At 37.8% G+C, this 17,618-nt stretch overlaps 1 protein-coding gene across 1 annotated transcript in view; it reads right to left on the minus strand.

Moving 5' to 3' along the window:
- Window positions 1-17,618, minus strand: part of LOC107691651 (UV radiation resistance-associated gene protein-like) — a 110,510-nt gene that overhangs the window by 49,166 nt on the left and 43,726 nt on the right. Inside the window, exons 10-12 of the mRNA XM_016490385.1 lie at window positions 17,472-17,559; window positions 16,971-17,031; window positions 14,089-14,254 (exon numbers count right to left, since the gene is read on the minus strand). Of these exons, the coding sequence (XP_016345871.1) occupies window positions 14,089-14,254; window positions 16,971-17,031; window positions 17,472-17,559 (315 nt within the window). The remainder of the gene's footprint in view (window positions 1-14,088; window positions 14,255-16,970; window positions 17,032-17,471; window positions 17,560-17,618) is intronic.

Raw genomic sequence — 17,618 nt, forward strand, 5'->3', positions numbered from 1 at the left:
CTGTGATCAACAAAAACATTACCACTTTAACCACAAAGCTCTCCTGACAGCACTGTCAGGCTTGATAAAACACCGCATGTGTGTTTTCAAGACTCCATACCTGAGGAATGCAGTTATAAGAGTCACACGATTGTGAACGTGCGACGTAGAGTCATTCATCTTTTATTTTCACAAAACGGCTCGGTAGGAGAGGTCGTAGACTGTAACCGGTCTGGGGTCACACACTTTAGCCTACAGGCAGCAGACACCTACAACCCAGAGGTGCGAGCGATCTTCCGGACGTTCCTCTGTAATCCGTGAGGACTTTTTGTCAGTAGCACCTGGAACTCGTGCTTTTAATCGTGGAAGAGTGGAGACAGACCCAGCAATTCCCTCAACTTCCTGTCTTAACAATTCTGTCTCTCACACACACACACACTCACATACTTACTGTCTGACCCATAAGACCCAGGGGGGCATAATCTTGAAGCAGGTGCACACTTAAAACCCTCAACGGACTCAACACACACACACACACACACACACACACTTCAGCATGTCATTCATGTCACTTTGAGTGTAAAAGAGCAGAACAAGGTACAGTGGTACATCTTATTCCTCACACACACCTAGTGAGCTTCCTCGCTGCCTTCCAAGATAACATCCTAATAGACATAGAAACTCATACGCGGCTGAGGTAGAAGACCTTATATCGGAAGCAACAAAACAGTAATATAGGCTGTTTTGTAAATAACGTAAATATTGTCATATAATTATATAACATTATTTACATATAAAAAAATATTGTTACATTTTGAAATAATGTAAAATATCTGTAAACAAAACAAAACACAAACATTATAAACACTATAAACGTGTATTTTAGTTCCCCTAAGGATTCAGAACAGAACAGGAAAGAAAAATAAATAAATATAAACATAATATAAACATAAATTACAGTAGCATTCACTATAAAAAACATTTATTAAAAATGGCAAGCCTAAACAAAATTTACTTAAAGTGAAACTGAAATTACAGAACTAAACAAATTAAACTTTTAATCAATATTCTCTCACTTCCTTCATTTGTTTAGTACTTACATTTTTGGAAAAACTAAATATAAGTGCATTGCCAAACAGTGAGATAATTTCAATAACGAATATATTTAAAACAGTTCTTGTTAAAAAAAAAAAAATTATTATGTTTACACATAAATGTAATCCAATAACTTCTTGCCTAAACTAAAAAATAATTTTAAAAAAAGTGCTAAAACATTTCATTAATATTTATTAAAATTTTAAATACGGTCTACTGAAAAGGCCTCACAGTTACAGTTGTATTGTTTGAATCACTAAAAAGAACCAGTTCATTTACAGTAGAGTCATTCATTCTGTAATAGGATTACACAGGTAACGATTTATGTTTTTGATTCATTGTAAAGAACCAGCTCATTAGAGTCATTCTTTTGTGAATCGGACTGCACTGGTTATAACGGTATAGTTTTGATTCACTAAAACGAACTGGCTCATAATAGTAATCTGTAAGTTTGTAAATCAGATTACACTGGTTGCGCTGTACTGTATGTTTTTGATTCATAAGACTAATTCATTCATTCATTACTTCACACTCATTTAGATTAATTCATTCTGTAATGGGACTACACTGGCTCATAAGAGTGATTCTTTCGGAAATCAGATTACACTGGTTATGCGGTTTTTATTCACTAAATACAATTGGCTCAGGAGAGTCATTCGTGAGTCAGACTACACTTGTTGCACTGTGGTTCACTAAAAAGAATCGACTCTGAGTCAGTTGTTTGGGAATTAGAATTTACTCTCCGTGCTGTATATTTTTAATTCACTAAAAAGTACCGACTCATTCATAGGAGAATTGGACTACACTGGTCGCGCTGTATGCTTCATGCTGTAGATTTAATTGCTGTGTTGCGTCACAACTAAATGAGAAGTGCAAGATACTCCATCAAGAGTATTTTAGTACAGTATTCTGCCTCAAATTGTGCAAGAACCGGAATCGAACATTGCTTGGTTGCCAATCATATCCTCGCAAGCCACATCGTACCACATTCCATAGAAACAACCACAGTTAGCCAGCCAAAAATCACTAGCACACACAGTCACCTAACAGTGATTAATGAGCGCTCTCCGGTGTGTGTGAGATCATACTGCTGTGACTCTGGTTCACAGAGCACCAGGAATTCCTCAAGGGAATGTCCAGTCAAATATATTATAACAGGAGGCAAGAAGAGAGTATTCGTGTATGTGTGTGTGTGTAAGCATGTGTACGAACATATGTGAAAAAGTGCGTTCAGGTAACAGGACAGAAAGGGAGAGAAATGGAAAGGAAATGAGAGTGGTTTTTATCACTATTGGAAATGTGAAGGATTACAGTGAGACCTGGAGAAATGTTCACTCTCACTCTCACATGGCAGGATAACACTTACATTCACCCCACACCTCACAAAATGTCACACAAAACAAGGCACACCGCAAATGGATGAGTTTAGCTGGATATCAGTTTTACAGTGACCCATATTGCTCGTTCGCCCAAAATAGTGCTGGTGCTCCGTCTCAGAACAGGGCAGAACCATTGACTAGAGAACAAAAAAATTATTTAACTGAATGTTATAATATAATCTGCCCATAAAATAATCATAGCACACTGTCTTTGTTTACAAGTTGTACTAGTTTTAAAAACATTATTTTAAAATCTTGAAAAAAAAATTCCAATTCATTTTTTAAAAATGTTTCAATATAAATAAAAAAGCAATGTATTGAGTGTGAAAAAAATCTAAGATTTTTTACAAATATCTTTCAAGTTACTCAAAAGTTAATCAAAACATTTTAAAATCTTAGTATTGATTTAAAAATAAAAATGTAAATAATTGTTCATTTTAAGAAATTGCTTAAAATAAAAATAAAACAAAAAGTTTGACATTTTTAAACAATTTTAAATAATGTTAAGAAATTGCTTTATAATTATAAATAAAAACATAACAAATAAACATAAATAAACAATCTTAAGACATTTAATATTTAATACATAATTAATACTTTTAACTGAATAGTTTAATAAAAAAAAATATATATACACACACACACGTGTGTGTGACTGAAGTCGACATTATATCACCCCTCACCCTCCCCAACAGGTTTTAGGGCACTGTGGAGACAATTTGTCCCATGCAGAACCTTATAAATCTGATGAAAACCTTTAATATCCTTAAACTTATATAGCAACTTTGCTTTCATCGTTGTCCCACCTCAAACGCAGGGGGTCACCAGTAGCTGTACTTTTCCAGTAAATGTTTGTGACAAGATAAGGCAACCGCAAGAACAAGGCTCCATGTTTCCACATTTGCTGAAACTTCCTTCTGAAGCATGATCTGGAACGTTACTCAAAAAAAAAAAAAAGGGTTTTGATAATTGAACATGACAGCGACACAGATTCTCATTCGCTTTCCTTCTGACAGTTTCCATCTTCTCTCCCTCACTCCAGTGTAAAAAATGATTTATTCAAGTTGCAAATAAAACACGATTCGAACACAAAAACAAGATTACTGGAGTATGTTTTACAAGAAAATAGTCAAGAAAATTTCATTTTTTTCTACTTCAAAATTTCTTGTTTAATTTAATGTTACTTGCCTTTTCTTTGTAATTGTGTAACTTACCAGCAATTTCTACACCAAGTAATAACTCCTACACCAACTTTTTTTTTTTTCAGTGCTTGTTTTTTTACAAAGAAGGAGTGCGATATCAAGTAACTAAACAAGAGGAAAAGAGAGACGAGACGGGCATGTACGATTACAAAAAGCTCCTTTATGAGACCGGATATTTACATATACTTTGAGTGAGTGTATGTTTTGTGTGCGGCACCTCAAAATCATTTCATGACCTCATATTAGCACACAAGCTCTATGTTCTGTTTAACCGCTCTATGACAAAGTGAGGGTGCTCAGCCAAGAATTGACCTCTCTAAAGCAGACTCAACAAACTAACCGAACTCCTAATGCAATCACTTCTGATTTATCACATACTCACAAACAGGAAATAAGCTTCATTCAACAGTACATCTGAGGATCTTTTGTTACAAAAAAAGTAAATCTTGCAATAAAAAGAGTGGAGACTGTGGTTATATTGATGAGAGGTATTTTGTACCTACCATATTTCTGTGACAAGTTTTGCTGTAAAAATTTGCTTGTGCTGTCTTTCTTTAAAAGTGGTAGAGAAACGGAAATAGTGACAGATTTTTATAGTGTAAAAAAATGAAACATGCCTGGATGAACTGTTCACAATAAGATTTAGACTATGCATTTAGAAAACAAATTAGGTGAACTTTCATTTAATGCTGACTTACAATAAATAACACTTATTGAGCTATGCTACATAATGCAAACACATTCCTACATATTTAAGTGTGACACAAGTGTCCAAATACTTTCAGGGCCACTGTAATTTATACTACAGTTTGTTTAGTCCTGCTTTGATCATTTTAAAATCATCTACAAACGTTATTATGCAAACAAACATTGCACACGCACCAGCAATAGAAATGTTTCACTTATTACATGGTATATATGAGAAAGTTCAGATAGATAGCATAATAAATAACTATAACATACAGTAAAAAGTGTTCCCCCTTCCTGTTCTCCAGCCTCATTTCTGGTTTTAATTAAACAGCTGGGGGGGGAGAAAAATGCACCTTGTTCTCTTACACCAGCTCATAAAGAAACTAAGACGACAGGTTAAGTGACCCACAAATTCCTTTTGGACCTTTTCAAGACAAAACACATACTTTAAAAGAGAGGCGGGAAATGTCAGAACGGTTACAGCGAGGGCTATCGGCCGTGCCTGGACCATTAAAACAGCATTGCATGGCAGATGCTCAGTGTAATCGTTTCTATGATATTGGGAGTTACAGCTATGGTTGATTTATACGGCAAGTGCTGCCATTAGCTGTGACAGTTTGGAGGCAGGTGTTTGTTTAAAAGCAGCTCGGTTGATTTATGACTCCCAACGCCTGAAACTGCATTAAAAACACTGTAGTTATGGGGAATGTTCTCTATTTCAATGGCGAATGAATGAACAATGTGCAGAGAGGGAACGCTGAAAGGTATGTTGCATATATGTGCGATCAGAAAAGGAGATAGAAGTAACAAGTGTGTGTGCCGGAAAGAACCAAAGATTGTGAGAAAATGTGCATGTAAAATGCAAAATTTAATACATAAATATGGGATGTTCACAAATGGAGAGAATATGCACCAGCACGAAACAGCGCGAGGATGACATGGTTATGTATGTTTGGAGTATCAATTATTATATGTAAACAGGCAGGCGGAACACATGTGCCGAGGCTTGTGGAGAGTACACATTAGTGCAGGTCATTTGGAGTAGCTGGGAAGATTATCAACAGTTCCTGGACTGATGCATGATCTGCTCCGACCACCCACCAAATGGCAGGCTGCTGCAGTATTCCCTTAACTCTCATCGAGGCCCAGTCGCACGCCAGGCGGATGCAAAGAGTGAAACTTCATAATGAAGATCATGGCTAGTCTGGAAAACTGCAGCATGAGTAATTCTCAGTCAAATACCAGAAGACCAAAGGGAGATCTGAACAACAATCAAAAGTTGGATAAGAAAGTTGCGTTGGTCAGTTTTTTCCTATGAAGATACAAAAAATTACATTTATATGAAGATCATAAGATCTAGGGATGCATCGATATAAATTCTCTGACCATAAAATGCAATATTCATATAAATTAAATAATTTTATACATATACAAAATTATAAATAATAACCTAACCAGTCAATAACCGATATTGTATCGATATATTGTGTAGCTTTAATAAGCATAAAACATAATGAAGATTGTATAATAATATAATATTAATATAATTTCATAGGTATATAAAATAATAACCTACCTTTGTATCGATATTGTGTAGCCCTAATAAGCACAAAAAATAATGAAGATTGTATAATAATAATATTATATTCATATTATATTCATATAATCAATACATTGTGCAGCCCTAATAAGAACCAAACATAATGAAGACCATAAACCTCTTCCAGACTGGAAAAATATTTAAAGTCATATGATGCGATTTCAATTTTTCCTTTCTCTTTGAAGTGTTACAAGCTCTTGGTGCATAAAGAAGATCCGTAAAGTTGCAAAGACTAAAGTCTCAAATCCAAAGAGATATTCTTTATAAAAGTTAAGAGTTAAAAACACTCTACCTAAAACGGCTCATTCTAACACGCTCCCACGTCTACCTCACTATGTGGGAAGATTTGCATAACGCCGCCCACAACACCTAAGAACAAGATAATTTTTTAACAAACAAGACTGTTGACAATTTTAAGAAAAATAAACTGAGCAATCAAAATAAGCCATTTCAAATAAGATGGCTTTCCAAGCATCATAAACGGGTATCCCAACATAAACAAGTTTAATCTGGCTACTCAAAACATGCTCAAAGATGGAGACAATTTGGACCTGAAGATAAAAACAAGAGCTGAATGATTTCAAGAACGATGGAAACATGGCACGATCCACAACTCGAGAACATTTCGAAGACAGAGGGACGGAAACGAGCAGAAGACAGCCAGAGGGATGAGGTATTCAGCTGCCGGGTACAGCCTGGCTCCAGGCTTCTGTCTTTATGATGAGCGCTTTTATCAACTTTTAGCGCCGTCAAACTGATTCTGGCAAAGCCAGGCTTCGTCCCTGAGGGCCAAATGAAAGACTGACGAGTCTTTCCACTGTCTTCAGATGATATCAGCCCTTCAAGAAGTCATTATGTTATGAATCACACTGCTCACAAAATGCAATGGTTTGATCGGTATTTCTCTCATTTTTTGACATGTCTGCAATTAGGAGCTGCTCATGATATGCATCCGGACAAGGAGGAACTAAGCTGTGATCCCTTCAAAAGATGAAAATAAAATACAACCAGTCAACCCTAAAAAGGAAGTACATCCCATCTTAGCAGACATCATCAAAAAAATTATTTTCCTTTCCTTTGAGCTCACGACCACCCTCTCTGGTTTGGGAGCACAAGCTGGCAACTCCTCAACTCATGGAGCGACTTGTCAATTCCTACTTCCATTTTTACGCTCGTCATAAAGTCCTTCTGAAAAGTGGCCAGCGCCATCATACAGTTCCCAATAAAAGCCAATATGAGACGGGGGCTTGGGTTTAACGGGCCAATCTCTGGACTCCATCACCCAGAGTACATCTGGATCGCATCTCCAGGCCTCTCCGAGCTCTGCGGCAATCAGCCGTGCTGCGATGGGCTTGAAGTGAAGAAATGTGGGTGCAACGTGTTAGAGTCCACTGCATTTCAAGAATGCACCAGGGGGACCAAAAGAAGCTTCCAAGATTGCAAAGAATGTTATGGAAAAAGAACTGTGTGTATTTTGTTTGTAAGAATTGTGTAGTGCTACATTAAGAGAAGAGGAGGGTCAAGGGATAGAAGACCAAATTGGTATAAGAGCGAAAAAACTCCAAACCGCATCATTTGGTCACAGATGATGCATCCCAGGTGGAGAAGGAAGGAAGGAACCGCAGAACTGCAGTCCAAGATTGTCTCACTGGGACACAATCGCTCTAATATGCATGGAAAGAAAAGGAAAAGAAAGCAAAGGCCTGGGGTGGTGGAAGCTTAATGGTCAGAGCTGCTAACCTTAAGTTTACACCTTCAATTCCATGTAGGCCTGACCTTTGATCCGGAAAGTTATTGAGAGCCAATTCCTGTCCGTCCAATTAGTGCATTTTAAGTCACATTGGATGGAAGTTTTGGCTAAATAACAAGTAAAAGTAGTGGATAGAAGAGTGTTAATAAGAAGCAAAGAAGGCTGCATGTCGAAAATTATTGTTTTATGGTCAGAATGGGATTTGTCAGATTTCATTTACGAAACTGGTGGGTTGACATTACAGCGAATGTTCAGGTTTAATGGATGAGCCCTGCACAATTTAAGCAGCTGTAAAATCAAGTAAATATGGAAATGACTTTGGAATGTGGCCTGACACTATGATTACAGCTAAAGGGACATACAGATCTACATAATAATATAGGGGGGAAATCCATGACAAGAAAACATCTGCTCTGTTTCAAAACCTGGTGCGCTGCCTTACCGTCTACTTTCTACATATGCAGCATCATAACAAAAATGGAACCTCAGAAGAGAGTGATTTGGATACATACAGTAGGAAGCAACTCTGTTAACGGTCACACACACATCAAATAAATTCATGTTAAACAACACCCAACACTTCAGCATTACAACTGAGATCTGCTGAGCTAACAATTTGATACTTCAAGCACAAAAAAACTTTTGAAAAAAAAATTTGTGTAAAATATAAATGAAATAACACCACACTTTTTAACACCACTTTTCAACAGTTGAAAAGTTCACTTGGCCAAGAAACAAACTTTTTCTTCTGATTTCTTGCATCAAGATAACTACTCAGTGTTTTAAGCATTCTACCTTGATTGCAGTATCCATAAAAAAATTTATTTGATGCTGCCTCAGAACTAGTCTTAAATTAGCTTTCTCAGAAAGTAGCCTTATTTTGCTGCTTACAATTTGGAACAACTTTTGCAGTGAGAGTGCATAAGATGCCTTAACATGATTTCAAGGTTAGGTAGTCCGTTCACTAGGATCTGAAACAGAGCCATTATAATTTCAAAAAATGACAGTATAGAAAAACAAGATCTCCAAATGCTTCACAGTTATGACACTGGGCATGTGGCCTGACAATTCTAGATCTCAATTTATGTACACAGTAGGCTGGAAATTCAAGAATGTTGACATCAGCCGTTAAGTTCTGAAGATAACATTATTATTTCAGTAACTGAACGCATAGAAAAACAGGTCACATTTTTAATAACATCTCTCCAACATCTCATTAATCATGGATCAGTTAAGCCTAGTCCTATAGAACCAGGTCAAAAGTGACTGGATATGGAAAATGATGGAATAATTCTTAATTTGAGTCCAGCTAACCAATTCAATGAGTTAACAAATGTCGAGTTCATCTACTAAAGCTCTCAAGGAAGATTTTTGGCTCTATGATTGTACTTCAGTGACAAATGACTAGTGATTATCGCCACAATACTCACACTTCACTCATCTTTATTCACAATCATTGTCCTGACAGCTTTATCATCAGATGGATAAATCTTGGTCATCAGTTCGATCTGTGTATACACACGCTGGGTGATCGGATGAAACCCTAAACAATTTGAGGGTGTTGAGGTCAGAGGTTGTTCCAGCTTATGGGCCACCTCACTGACACCTAGAAGGAGCCTGGATGAAGCCGAGGTAAGATGATGTACAGATTGTGGGAACGGTTATGGTCTTGTTATGCATAATAGTAAGAAATGTCTAAAAACTGGAGGTCAGAGGGCATAGTGGTAAAAGATCTGAGCTGGTAACCGAAAGGTTGTGATTTTGAGACTGACAACAGGAAATCTATGATTGTGTGGCTTTCAGAATCGAACTATGAAGGACTTAACATTCAAACTTCTGAGTTTGAACTGAATTTGAATAGAGGTAACAAACAGGATGAACGACAATGTAAGGAAGTCAAAAAAATTAATATACATCTAATTGTAATTTGTAACTAGAAAAGCAAAGTTTGTCTTGTTTCAAAGTTTAAAACCTTTGAAGTTTGAAAGTTTCTAGAGTTTAGAGGAAAAACTGATAGAACAACAGACAGACAGAATAAAAAAAACAATAGAATAATAGACAGAAGGACGGACAGAATGAAAAAATTACAGATAGAAAAAAAATGATAGAACGATAAACAGACAGATAAACAGAATGTGATTCACATGTATTTGATTCGCTCAGACAGACAGAACTGAATAAGTGATAGACAGACAGACAGACAGACAGAAAAAACAATAAAACAGAAAGACAGATGTGGTCAATTCCATTCAAATTCATGCTAATGAACTGAAAGGGAGCCAATTCTTCAATTCTGAATTTTGCACAGCCCTGCCTTCAGCGAGCGCCTGTAATAAGTGTACTTCAAGTCGCTTTGGATAAAAGCATCTGTTAAATGACTACTTACGTACTAGAGCTCCAAAATGACAACTTCATTTGCTCTGTCTGGCTGCAGACCACAGGCTACAAAGAAAAGTCATACAGTAAGCGCAGTTATGAAGACCTCTGGTGTATCTTCCCAAACTGAAGGAGATTAATGGACTGCCTAAACTGCAGCTCAGAGAACACCCACTACACAAACCCAAGACCCTGCTACGACAGAGACAGACATATGAACGCCAGACCAACAGGCCATGAGAGAGATAAAGAAGATGATTTAAACCATATTTATCAAGCATAAGGCTGACACAATGTTAAACAATGACACGTTGGGGCTGATTACAGCTCACATTGCTGTAAGTTATGGTGTGTGGAGGTCACAGGGTTACGGTAGGAGCGGGGATAATAGGATCTGGTACAGGCCCGGCTCGTGCGGAGTTAATTACGAGGGCCACATAGGTCCCTCCGTTCTCCTTCTCCTTGTAACTCATAACTTAATGAGCTTTGGAGTCTGACTTCTGACTGGTTAGACCTTCGTCTTCTCAGCGGCACCTGATTCATCTGCAAACACATACATGGGGCCGTTTAAACAGCTGAGCGGCTTCACCCCCTGCTCAGCTGCTGCTAATGGCCGTGTACGTTCACAAACACACAGGCTGAGGGTCACAAAGAGTGTGTCCTGATTGTTGTTTGACTTTCATAACAGCGCTGTCTCCAGGGAGTCTCTGTGACTGGCAGAGCGGGAGGTGGGCCCGAATATACTGTCTTTGAACTCTGCAAAGGGTTTCTGCTCTGCAGAAAGATGGCCTATTGAGTTACATTCATGCAGCTGAAAATTGAAGAACATCTAGAGATGTAGACATTAATGTTGAACGCAACAAATCGGGACCTTGGTGGGGGACGTCTGCGCTGAAAATCAGAAATGTGCTAGGCCTAATCGGAGCCAGCCGCAGTTACGGATGTGGTCATTTCTACTGCTGGAGGACTTAAAAGATAAATCAGACACTATTTTTGGCTCTTTTTTAAAATATTTTGTCTATGTAAAAGAGTTGAGGAGTAGCTAAGCGACACTTAAAGTAGTGACGCTATTCATTTAAAGGGATAGTTCCCCCGGAAATGAAAATGTAGTAATCGTTTACTCACCCTCATGTTATTCCAAACCTGTATGACTTTTTTTTTTTTTTTTGTGCGGAACACACAAGATACTTGGGAAATTGTCATAAAAGTTTTCAACAAACTGAGGTTAAGCAAATGATGCCAGAATATTTGTTTTGGGTTGAACTACATTACAGTAGCTTAACAGTAGTTCAAGCTGCTTACAAACTAGCTTTTAGATAGATAGCTTTTAGTTGCATTTATTATAAAATGATGTGTAGTTTAATGCAAACACCCTAAGTTAGATGTTTTTAAATAATTGTTAAATTGCATAATCAAAAACAATAATCTAAAAGTTTAAGATATTGTCCGCTTTAATGTACACTACAGTTCAAAAGTCTGGGGTAAGATTTAAAAAAAAAAAAGAAGAAGAAGTCTGTTATGCTCACCAAGGCTGCATTTTTTTTATCAAAAACACAATAAAAACCATAATATTGTGAAATATTATTACAATTTATTACAACATTTTTTTTCTATTTTAATACGTTTTTAAAGTGTAATTTATTCCTGTGATGGCAAAGCTGAATTTTCTGCAGCCATTAGTCCAGTCTTCAGTGTCACATGATCCTTCAGAAATAATTCTAATATGCTGATTTAGTATTATTATATAATAATAAATCAGCATATATTAATTAGAAGTAGTATTAGTATTATTATTAGCAATGTTGAAAACAGTTGTGATGCTTAATATTTCTGTGGAAACCATTATATTTTTTTGCAGAATTCTTTGATGAATGGAAAGAAAAAAAGAGCATTTATTTTAAATAGAAATCTTTTGTAACATCATAAATGTCTTTATTGTAATTTTTTATCAATTTAATGCATCCATGCGGAATAAAAGTATACATTTCTTTAAAAAAAATCCTACTGACCAAATATTTTAAACAGTAGTGCATATTAATATTATTTAAAACATTTATTATTATTATTATTATTATTATTAGATGGACATCTTTTGTGGTACATTGCATCTCACTGTTTATTTCAGTGTCACACCACCTGTTTTTTTAAGAGTGTCCCAATCAAACCACAAGGCTCCTGTAGCACAAAAAATAGAACATGGTGCTAGCAATGCCAACATCATGGCTTTGGTTTCCAAGGAATGCATGAACTGATAAAAACTGTACATTAAATGCATGGATAAAAATATGCCAAACGCCATCGCAACAAATAAAACTTACAATACATGCTGAAAAATCAATAAAGTCATGCAGTTATTGTGTTTCCTGAGTCATTTCTGAGTACTTGTGCCAATCCCTAGCTGCAGCATAATCAAGCCATCATACACCACGAGGGGAAGAGCTGGCACAATCCAGGATTATTCTTTCTGCCTCCCTCGCTCTTACCTCTCCATCCTCTTCCTCCTCATTTATAAGCTGTTGAAATCAGCCATTAATCCTACATCAAAAGTGGAGAAAGGCATCTCGACCCCGTCATTCAAAAGGAGGCCCATCTGATTATAACAATCCAATTTTATTGCGAGTTTCATTAAGGGGCTTTTTGCCATGTGCGGAATGCAGGAATGTGATACCTCTCTGGGCATGTGCACCGCAGACATGTAATCAGCACACACCAGCAGCCTCGTTTCTTGGATCGCTCCTGCTTAGTTACAGCACCAAAACACAGAAAAACAATCATTTGAGTGAGTAGCCGGCACTGTAATTGCAGTGCCCACACAGTCTGGCATTAAAATGCCAGGGTCTTCGGACCCCAAAGGCCTAGCCAGAAGAATGTGCATCCGTCTCCATGGCAACCACAGCATAGCATGCACACAAAAATTCAAATTACAAGCATCTTAACACACGGTAGGGCAACATCACACCCTGAGGATGCAATTTATCATGAAACTATGAAGATAAGGGGGAAATAACTGCATTCATGGCAGACCAGGCAAACATGGTGGTTTCAAGAGTTGCGTAAGCATCCCATTAGATGATGAAATGTTACTCTAGCTGCTACAGTTATAAACATAGGCATAGAACAGATGTCAAAGGTAAAACTGTTTACAAACAGATTTGGAGGATTAGAATGAAACGTGGAAGTAGTAATGCACTCAATATTGCTATCTCCAAATAACCACAATGCACCTGTAACTCGGGGCTTCACAAAAATGTCATAAAAAATTAATTGAGTCTGGTTTGGGGAAAAAAAATTCTCTCTACCATTAACAAAAGTATGGAAAAAAATGATAAGAATTATGAGATGTAAATTCAGAATTCAGAGAAAAAGAAGTCAGAATGGCTCAGAAGAACTGCGAGAAAGTTGTGAGAAACTCACAGAATTCAGAGTTTATATCTTATCCAGAATTGTGAGTTAAAAAGGTGACAATTATTTTCTGTGGCAGAAATGGGCTTAAATACAAAAATGACAAAAAAAAGGCCAAAAATATAAATAAATATTTACACAACTTAAGACACCAGTGAGACCCTCTTTCTAGGATGTTATTTATCTCCCATGCTGCAGCAGACGTGGTAATCTACTGAGAGGGAGGAAGAGATAAAAAGATGAAAGAAAAGAGAGTTAAAAAGGAATGGATGAAAGGGAGGCGAGGTGGGCACATGAAAGTCAGAACCCCGTGGCGTTTAAGTAGCGTTTAATCCAAGAAGGGCCTTAAACCACCACTGAACACACACACTGAACCAGACAGGTGGACAAATTACACACGCATAAACCGCAGGTGCAAAAAGATGCATAAATATTCCCGTGTTAAGGGAAGGAAGTCTTTAGAGCGTAATGCATAAGATAAATCAATTGGTTTGTTTTTGTTGCTTTTCTACCATCAACTATTAATAAAAAAAATGTGATACAGAGCAATGAAAAATGTAGTTCAATTAATCACTAAGCAATAAAACTTAAAGAATCTTTAAAAAACATTCTTACTCTCTCTCCTTCTCTGTGAGTTTGTCAGTGATGGTGTCCTTGATGGAGGAGCGGGAACCCTTGTTGATGACTGGATACCTGAGTGGAATCTGCAGGAAGTTCGATATCATCAGCACCAGGTGTGCCGTGTAACCCAGAGCCACCGCAACACTCCCATCATCCTTTGCTGCAGCAAACAGAGGAAAACACAGGGGAAAAAACGCTCAAATAAGAGAAAATTGCACAGCAAATAAAACTCAAATAAGACAGGTGAATCTCGAAGAAAGTTCTGGGTCATATTTAACCACCAAAAATCAAAAAGGAAAGAAATATTTTATTTAAAAATGAAGATCTTTGGGATCACTGAACATCAGAGCCACTGAGGACGCAGTAGATTATTTTTGATGGTAACGCGCCACCGAATACACAAAAAAACAGAAGAGAGGGGTGGAGTGAGCAGTAGCTCTTTATCATTTAATGATATGACATGAACAAGGGAAAAAGGGTGCTGTTTTACACGACCATTGAGGAACTTTAACCAAAGTATGTTGCAGACATTTCATGCAGACCCTAAAGAATCATAACAACAAAAAGTGGAAAATGGGAAGCTGATGTCCCCTTTGAGAGAACATTAAATAAATGTCACAATGCACAAAATATTAGTAATACAAAAACTGTTCTTCTCCATTTCAGCTGAAGTCAAGATTTGTACATTCTGATTTAAAGGATGATTTACAACAATTGAAGTTCATTGACTCCAATCCGAGGTTATAAATCAGAGGCCATTTGTTAAGTTGATGGAAGCTGATGAAGGTCATTCATTTTGTTCAGTCTCCTTAGGGCCCTTGAGTTAAAGGGAGCCACATAATAACCTAATACCATGCAAAACTTCAGTTCACCCCAGCGATGCCCTTTCCTGATGGGGTCAAAGGCATCACCAGAGGCTAAAAGCTACTCTAAAAAAAAAAACAAGGATCGGCTAATCCTAGTGTTCAGTCTTTAAATGTGTATAATCATACTGCGACGTGTGCATTTCCTAAATAATTATATGCATTCTAAATCACTCTGATGGCCCCATTACTGTCTGAACGGCAACCTTTCAGGGCATTTCTGGTAAATTCAAACAAAAAGCCCAAATGCCAAGCAAAAAATATTTGGTTGCTGAGCAACTGGTAGGACAACTCTCACAAGTAGCCAGAAAAACCATAATTCTTGTGCTTTATCATAAACATGCATCCAAACTACATTTCCCAGACATCTCTGCAACTACATGTGCTCCACTGTACTCACTACATTTCAGCTAACAGAAGGTTTCCAGGCTAGAACAGCCACATATTTCCAAATGAAAACAACACGCTGTGGACACAGACCATATCACTTATTAAAAGCTGTTTGAGATTTATTTTGTATAATAAATTGTATATGCATATGAGTTGTCATTTTGTGTTTTCAAAATGCATGAGAAAGTGTGCCAAGCAATAGTTACATATGTGAAAGACTGCATACACATGTATGTGAATATGCCATAGACTGTAAAAAACATGGACGTAGTGTCCGTGACGTCACCTGTAGAGTTCCGAAGAGCCTTTTTGAAGCCCAAAGTGGGCAGAGTGGGCCGTCGCCATCTTTGCAGCGCGTCACCCAGTATAATCGAAAATGGGCAAAGAGGCGGGAGCAGGTTGCTGAAACCACGCCCACCTAGCTCGACGGTGGTGACAGCAGCGGCAATCCACCTGTCACTCAAGTGGCCATGCCCTTAATTATGCAGAACTTTAAGGCTTAATATAATTTAAACGGATGAGTTATAAAAAAATTCACCCCCCTCACAGTTGTCATGAAGGGCAAAATTAGCTATATAGACCAAAATAATTTTTTGAACCAGGCTGTAAACATGTTTTTTTCTACTGTAAAGTTGGGCATTTTAACATGGGGAGTCTATGGGATTGACTCCCTTTTGCAGCCAGCCTCTAGCGGCCAGTCCATGAATTACAGTTTAAGTCACTTCCTTGCCAAGGTTGCCGCTTGGAATATGCGTGTCGTTGAGTGCGCGGTTCAACCTGGCTTCCATTAACCTCTCTGTTCTTTTGAAGTCATGCCTTCCCTGTCTGAAAAAAGCCAAACCTGATTCCCTGCGACACATACAGTGCTGCCTAAAGGACACATGGGAAATGAGATGAATAACTCTCCCCACAGCCAGCACAACAAAGGACATCACTTGTACCCATCAAACACAATTCATTCTCCTTATTAAAAACCCCAAAAGCCTAACTATAGGGAACTGGGAGATGAATGCCCTAATAAAATCCTTTTCTCTTATATAATGTGAGAAGTCAGAAGGTCCGACCATGGTTCTTGCTGTGTGAGTAACTGACTAGAGAGTGATCTCACTCTTAACCACAAGTTGAAGGGTTCCATGGACACAGGGCTCCATTGATCAGAACAGAGGAGGATGATTGATTGATGGCCTGGAGCCTGTGATCCACAGCCAGACTAAAGAAACCCAGAAATCAAGGGAACTGCAGCCAGTCAAGCAGAACTGACTGGGGATTCAAGAGCTCCTCTCCAGATGAGTTTAGATTTGCTGTATCTGATTCTGATCTGATTTAATTCAGAGAGTGACAGTACTAAAAACTCCCTCCTTCTGCTTAGTATGCTTGGAAAAATGACTTAAAATTCACTCTCTATATTAGAGAACAGAAAATGAGAAATTTTCTTTGTCAAGCTGACTGTAGAGTTTTGGACTGACTCAAGAGAAAGCAAACACTTCTTGGCATGACTGTCGGCCTTGCCTATAAACTCAAAATGGCAAAATAATTCTCAATTAATTGGTTAATGAATAAATCAGTCTGTCACAACTTAGGAATGTTCATCACGAATATTTAATTGCCGAATTCCAAACTTACCTTGAAAGTCTTCCGAATTGGGCAGTTTGACACCACAAATCACATAATCATTCTGATTGTTCTGCAACGAAAACAAGAAAACAACAGAAAAGCAGTCGTGAGCACAGCATTCTGGAAACAGCAGGAGCAGCCGATTGATCAAATCCTTTATACAGCAGCTGAAAAAGCTTGGCAGAGGATAGTTTGGTCTGAATGTGGTTTTCTGCTCATTTTCACTGGCTTTATTCTGTAAACTGATTTGACTGGCAGCGGGACTCTGTGGGCACCAGTCAATGTACGCACTGAACAGTAGTTCTAGGTCATACTGAGATGGTGGGAAATCAAAACTTGTTACCCGCCAGTAACACCAGAGTCTGCAAAGACCCCGACCTCTAACATTCCCAACATGCCTCATGCTCCAACCATCAGCACAAAACAAGAAAGACAGGAAGCTCTATTCTGAGTTTTTTTGTTGAGCGTGTTTGAATGTGTTGTTGTTTGTGTGTGGAGTTAAACACTCACCACATCAATGGGATAAATGTAGGACAGCTCTGATATAAGCTGACGACAGCGGAATGTGAGCTGGGCATTGGATTTTAGAAACAGCTCTCTGTTGGAAGAACAAACACAGAAGAACTTCACTGTATATTCAAATTAAGTGTGTATATA

This window comes from Sinocyclocheilus anshuiensis, unplaced genomic scaffold (assembly GCF_001515605.1).
Source record: "Sinocyclocheilus anshuiensis isolate Anshui unplaced genomic scaffold, SAMN03320099.WGS_v1.1 scaffold186, whole genome shotgun sequence".
NCBI lineage: Eukaryota > Metazoa > Chordata > Actinopteri > Cypriniformes > Cyprinidae > Sinocyclocheilus > Sinocyclocheilus anshuiensis.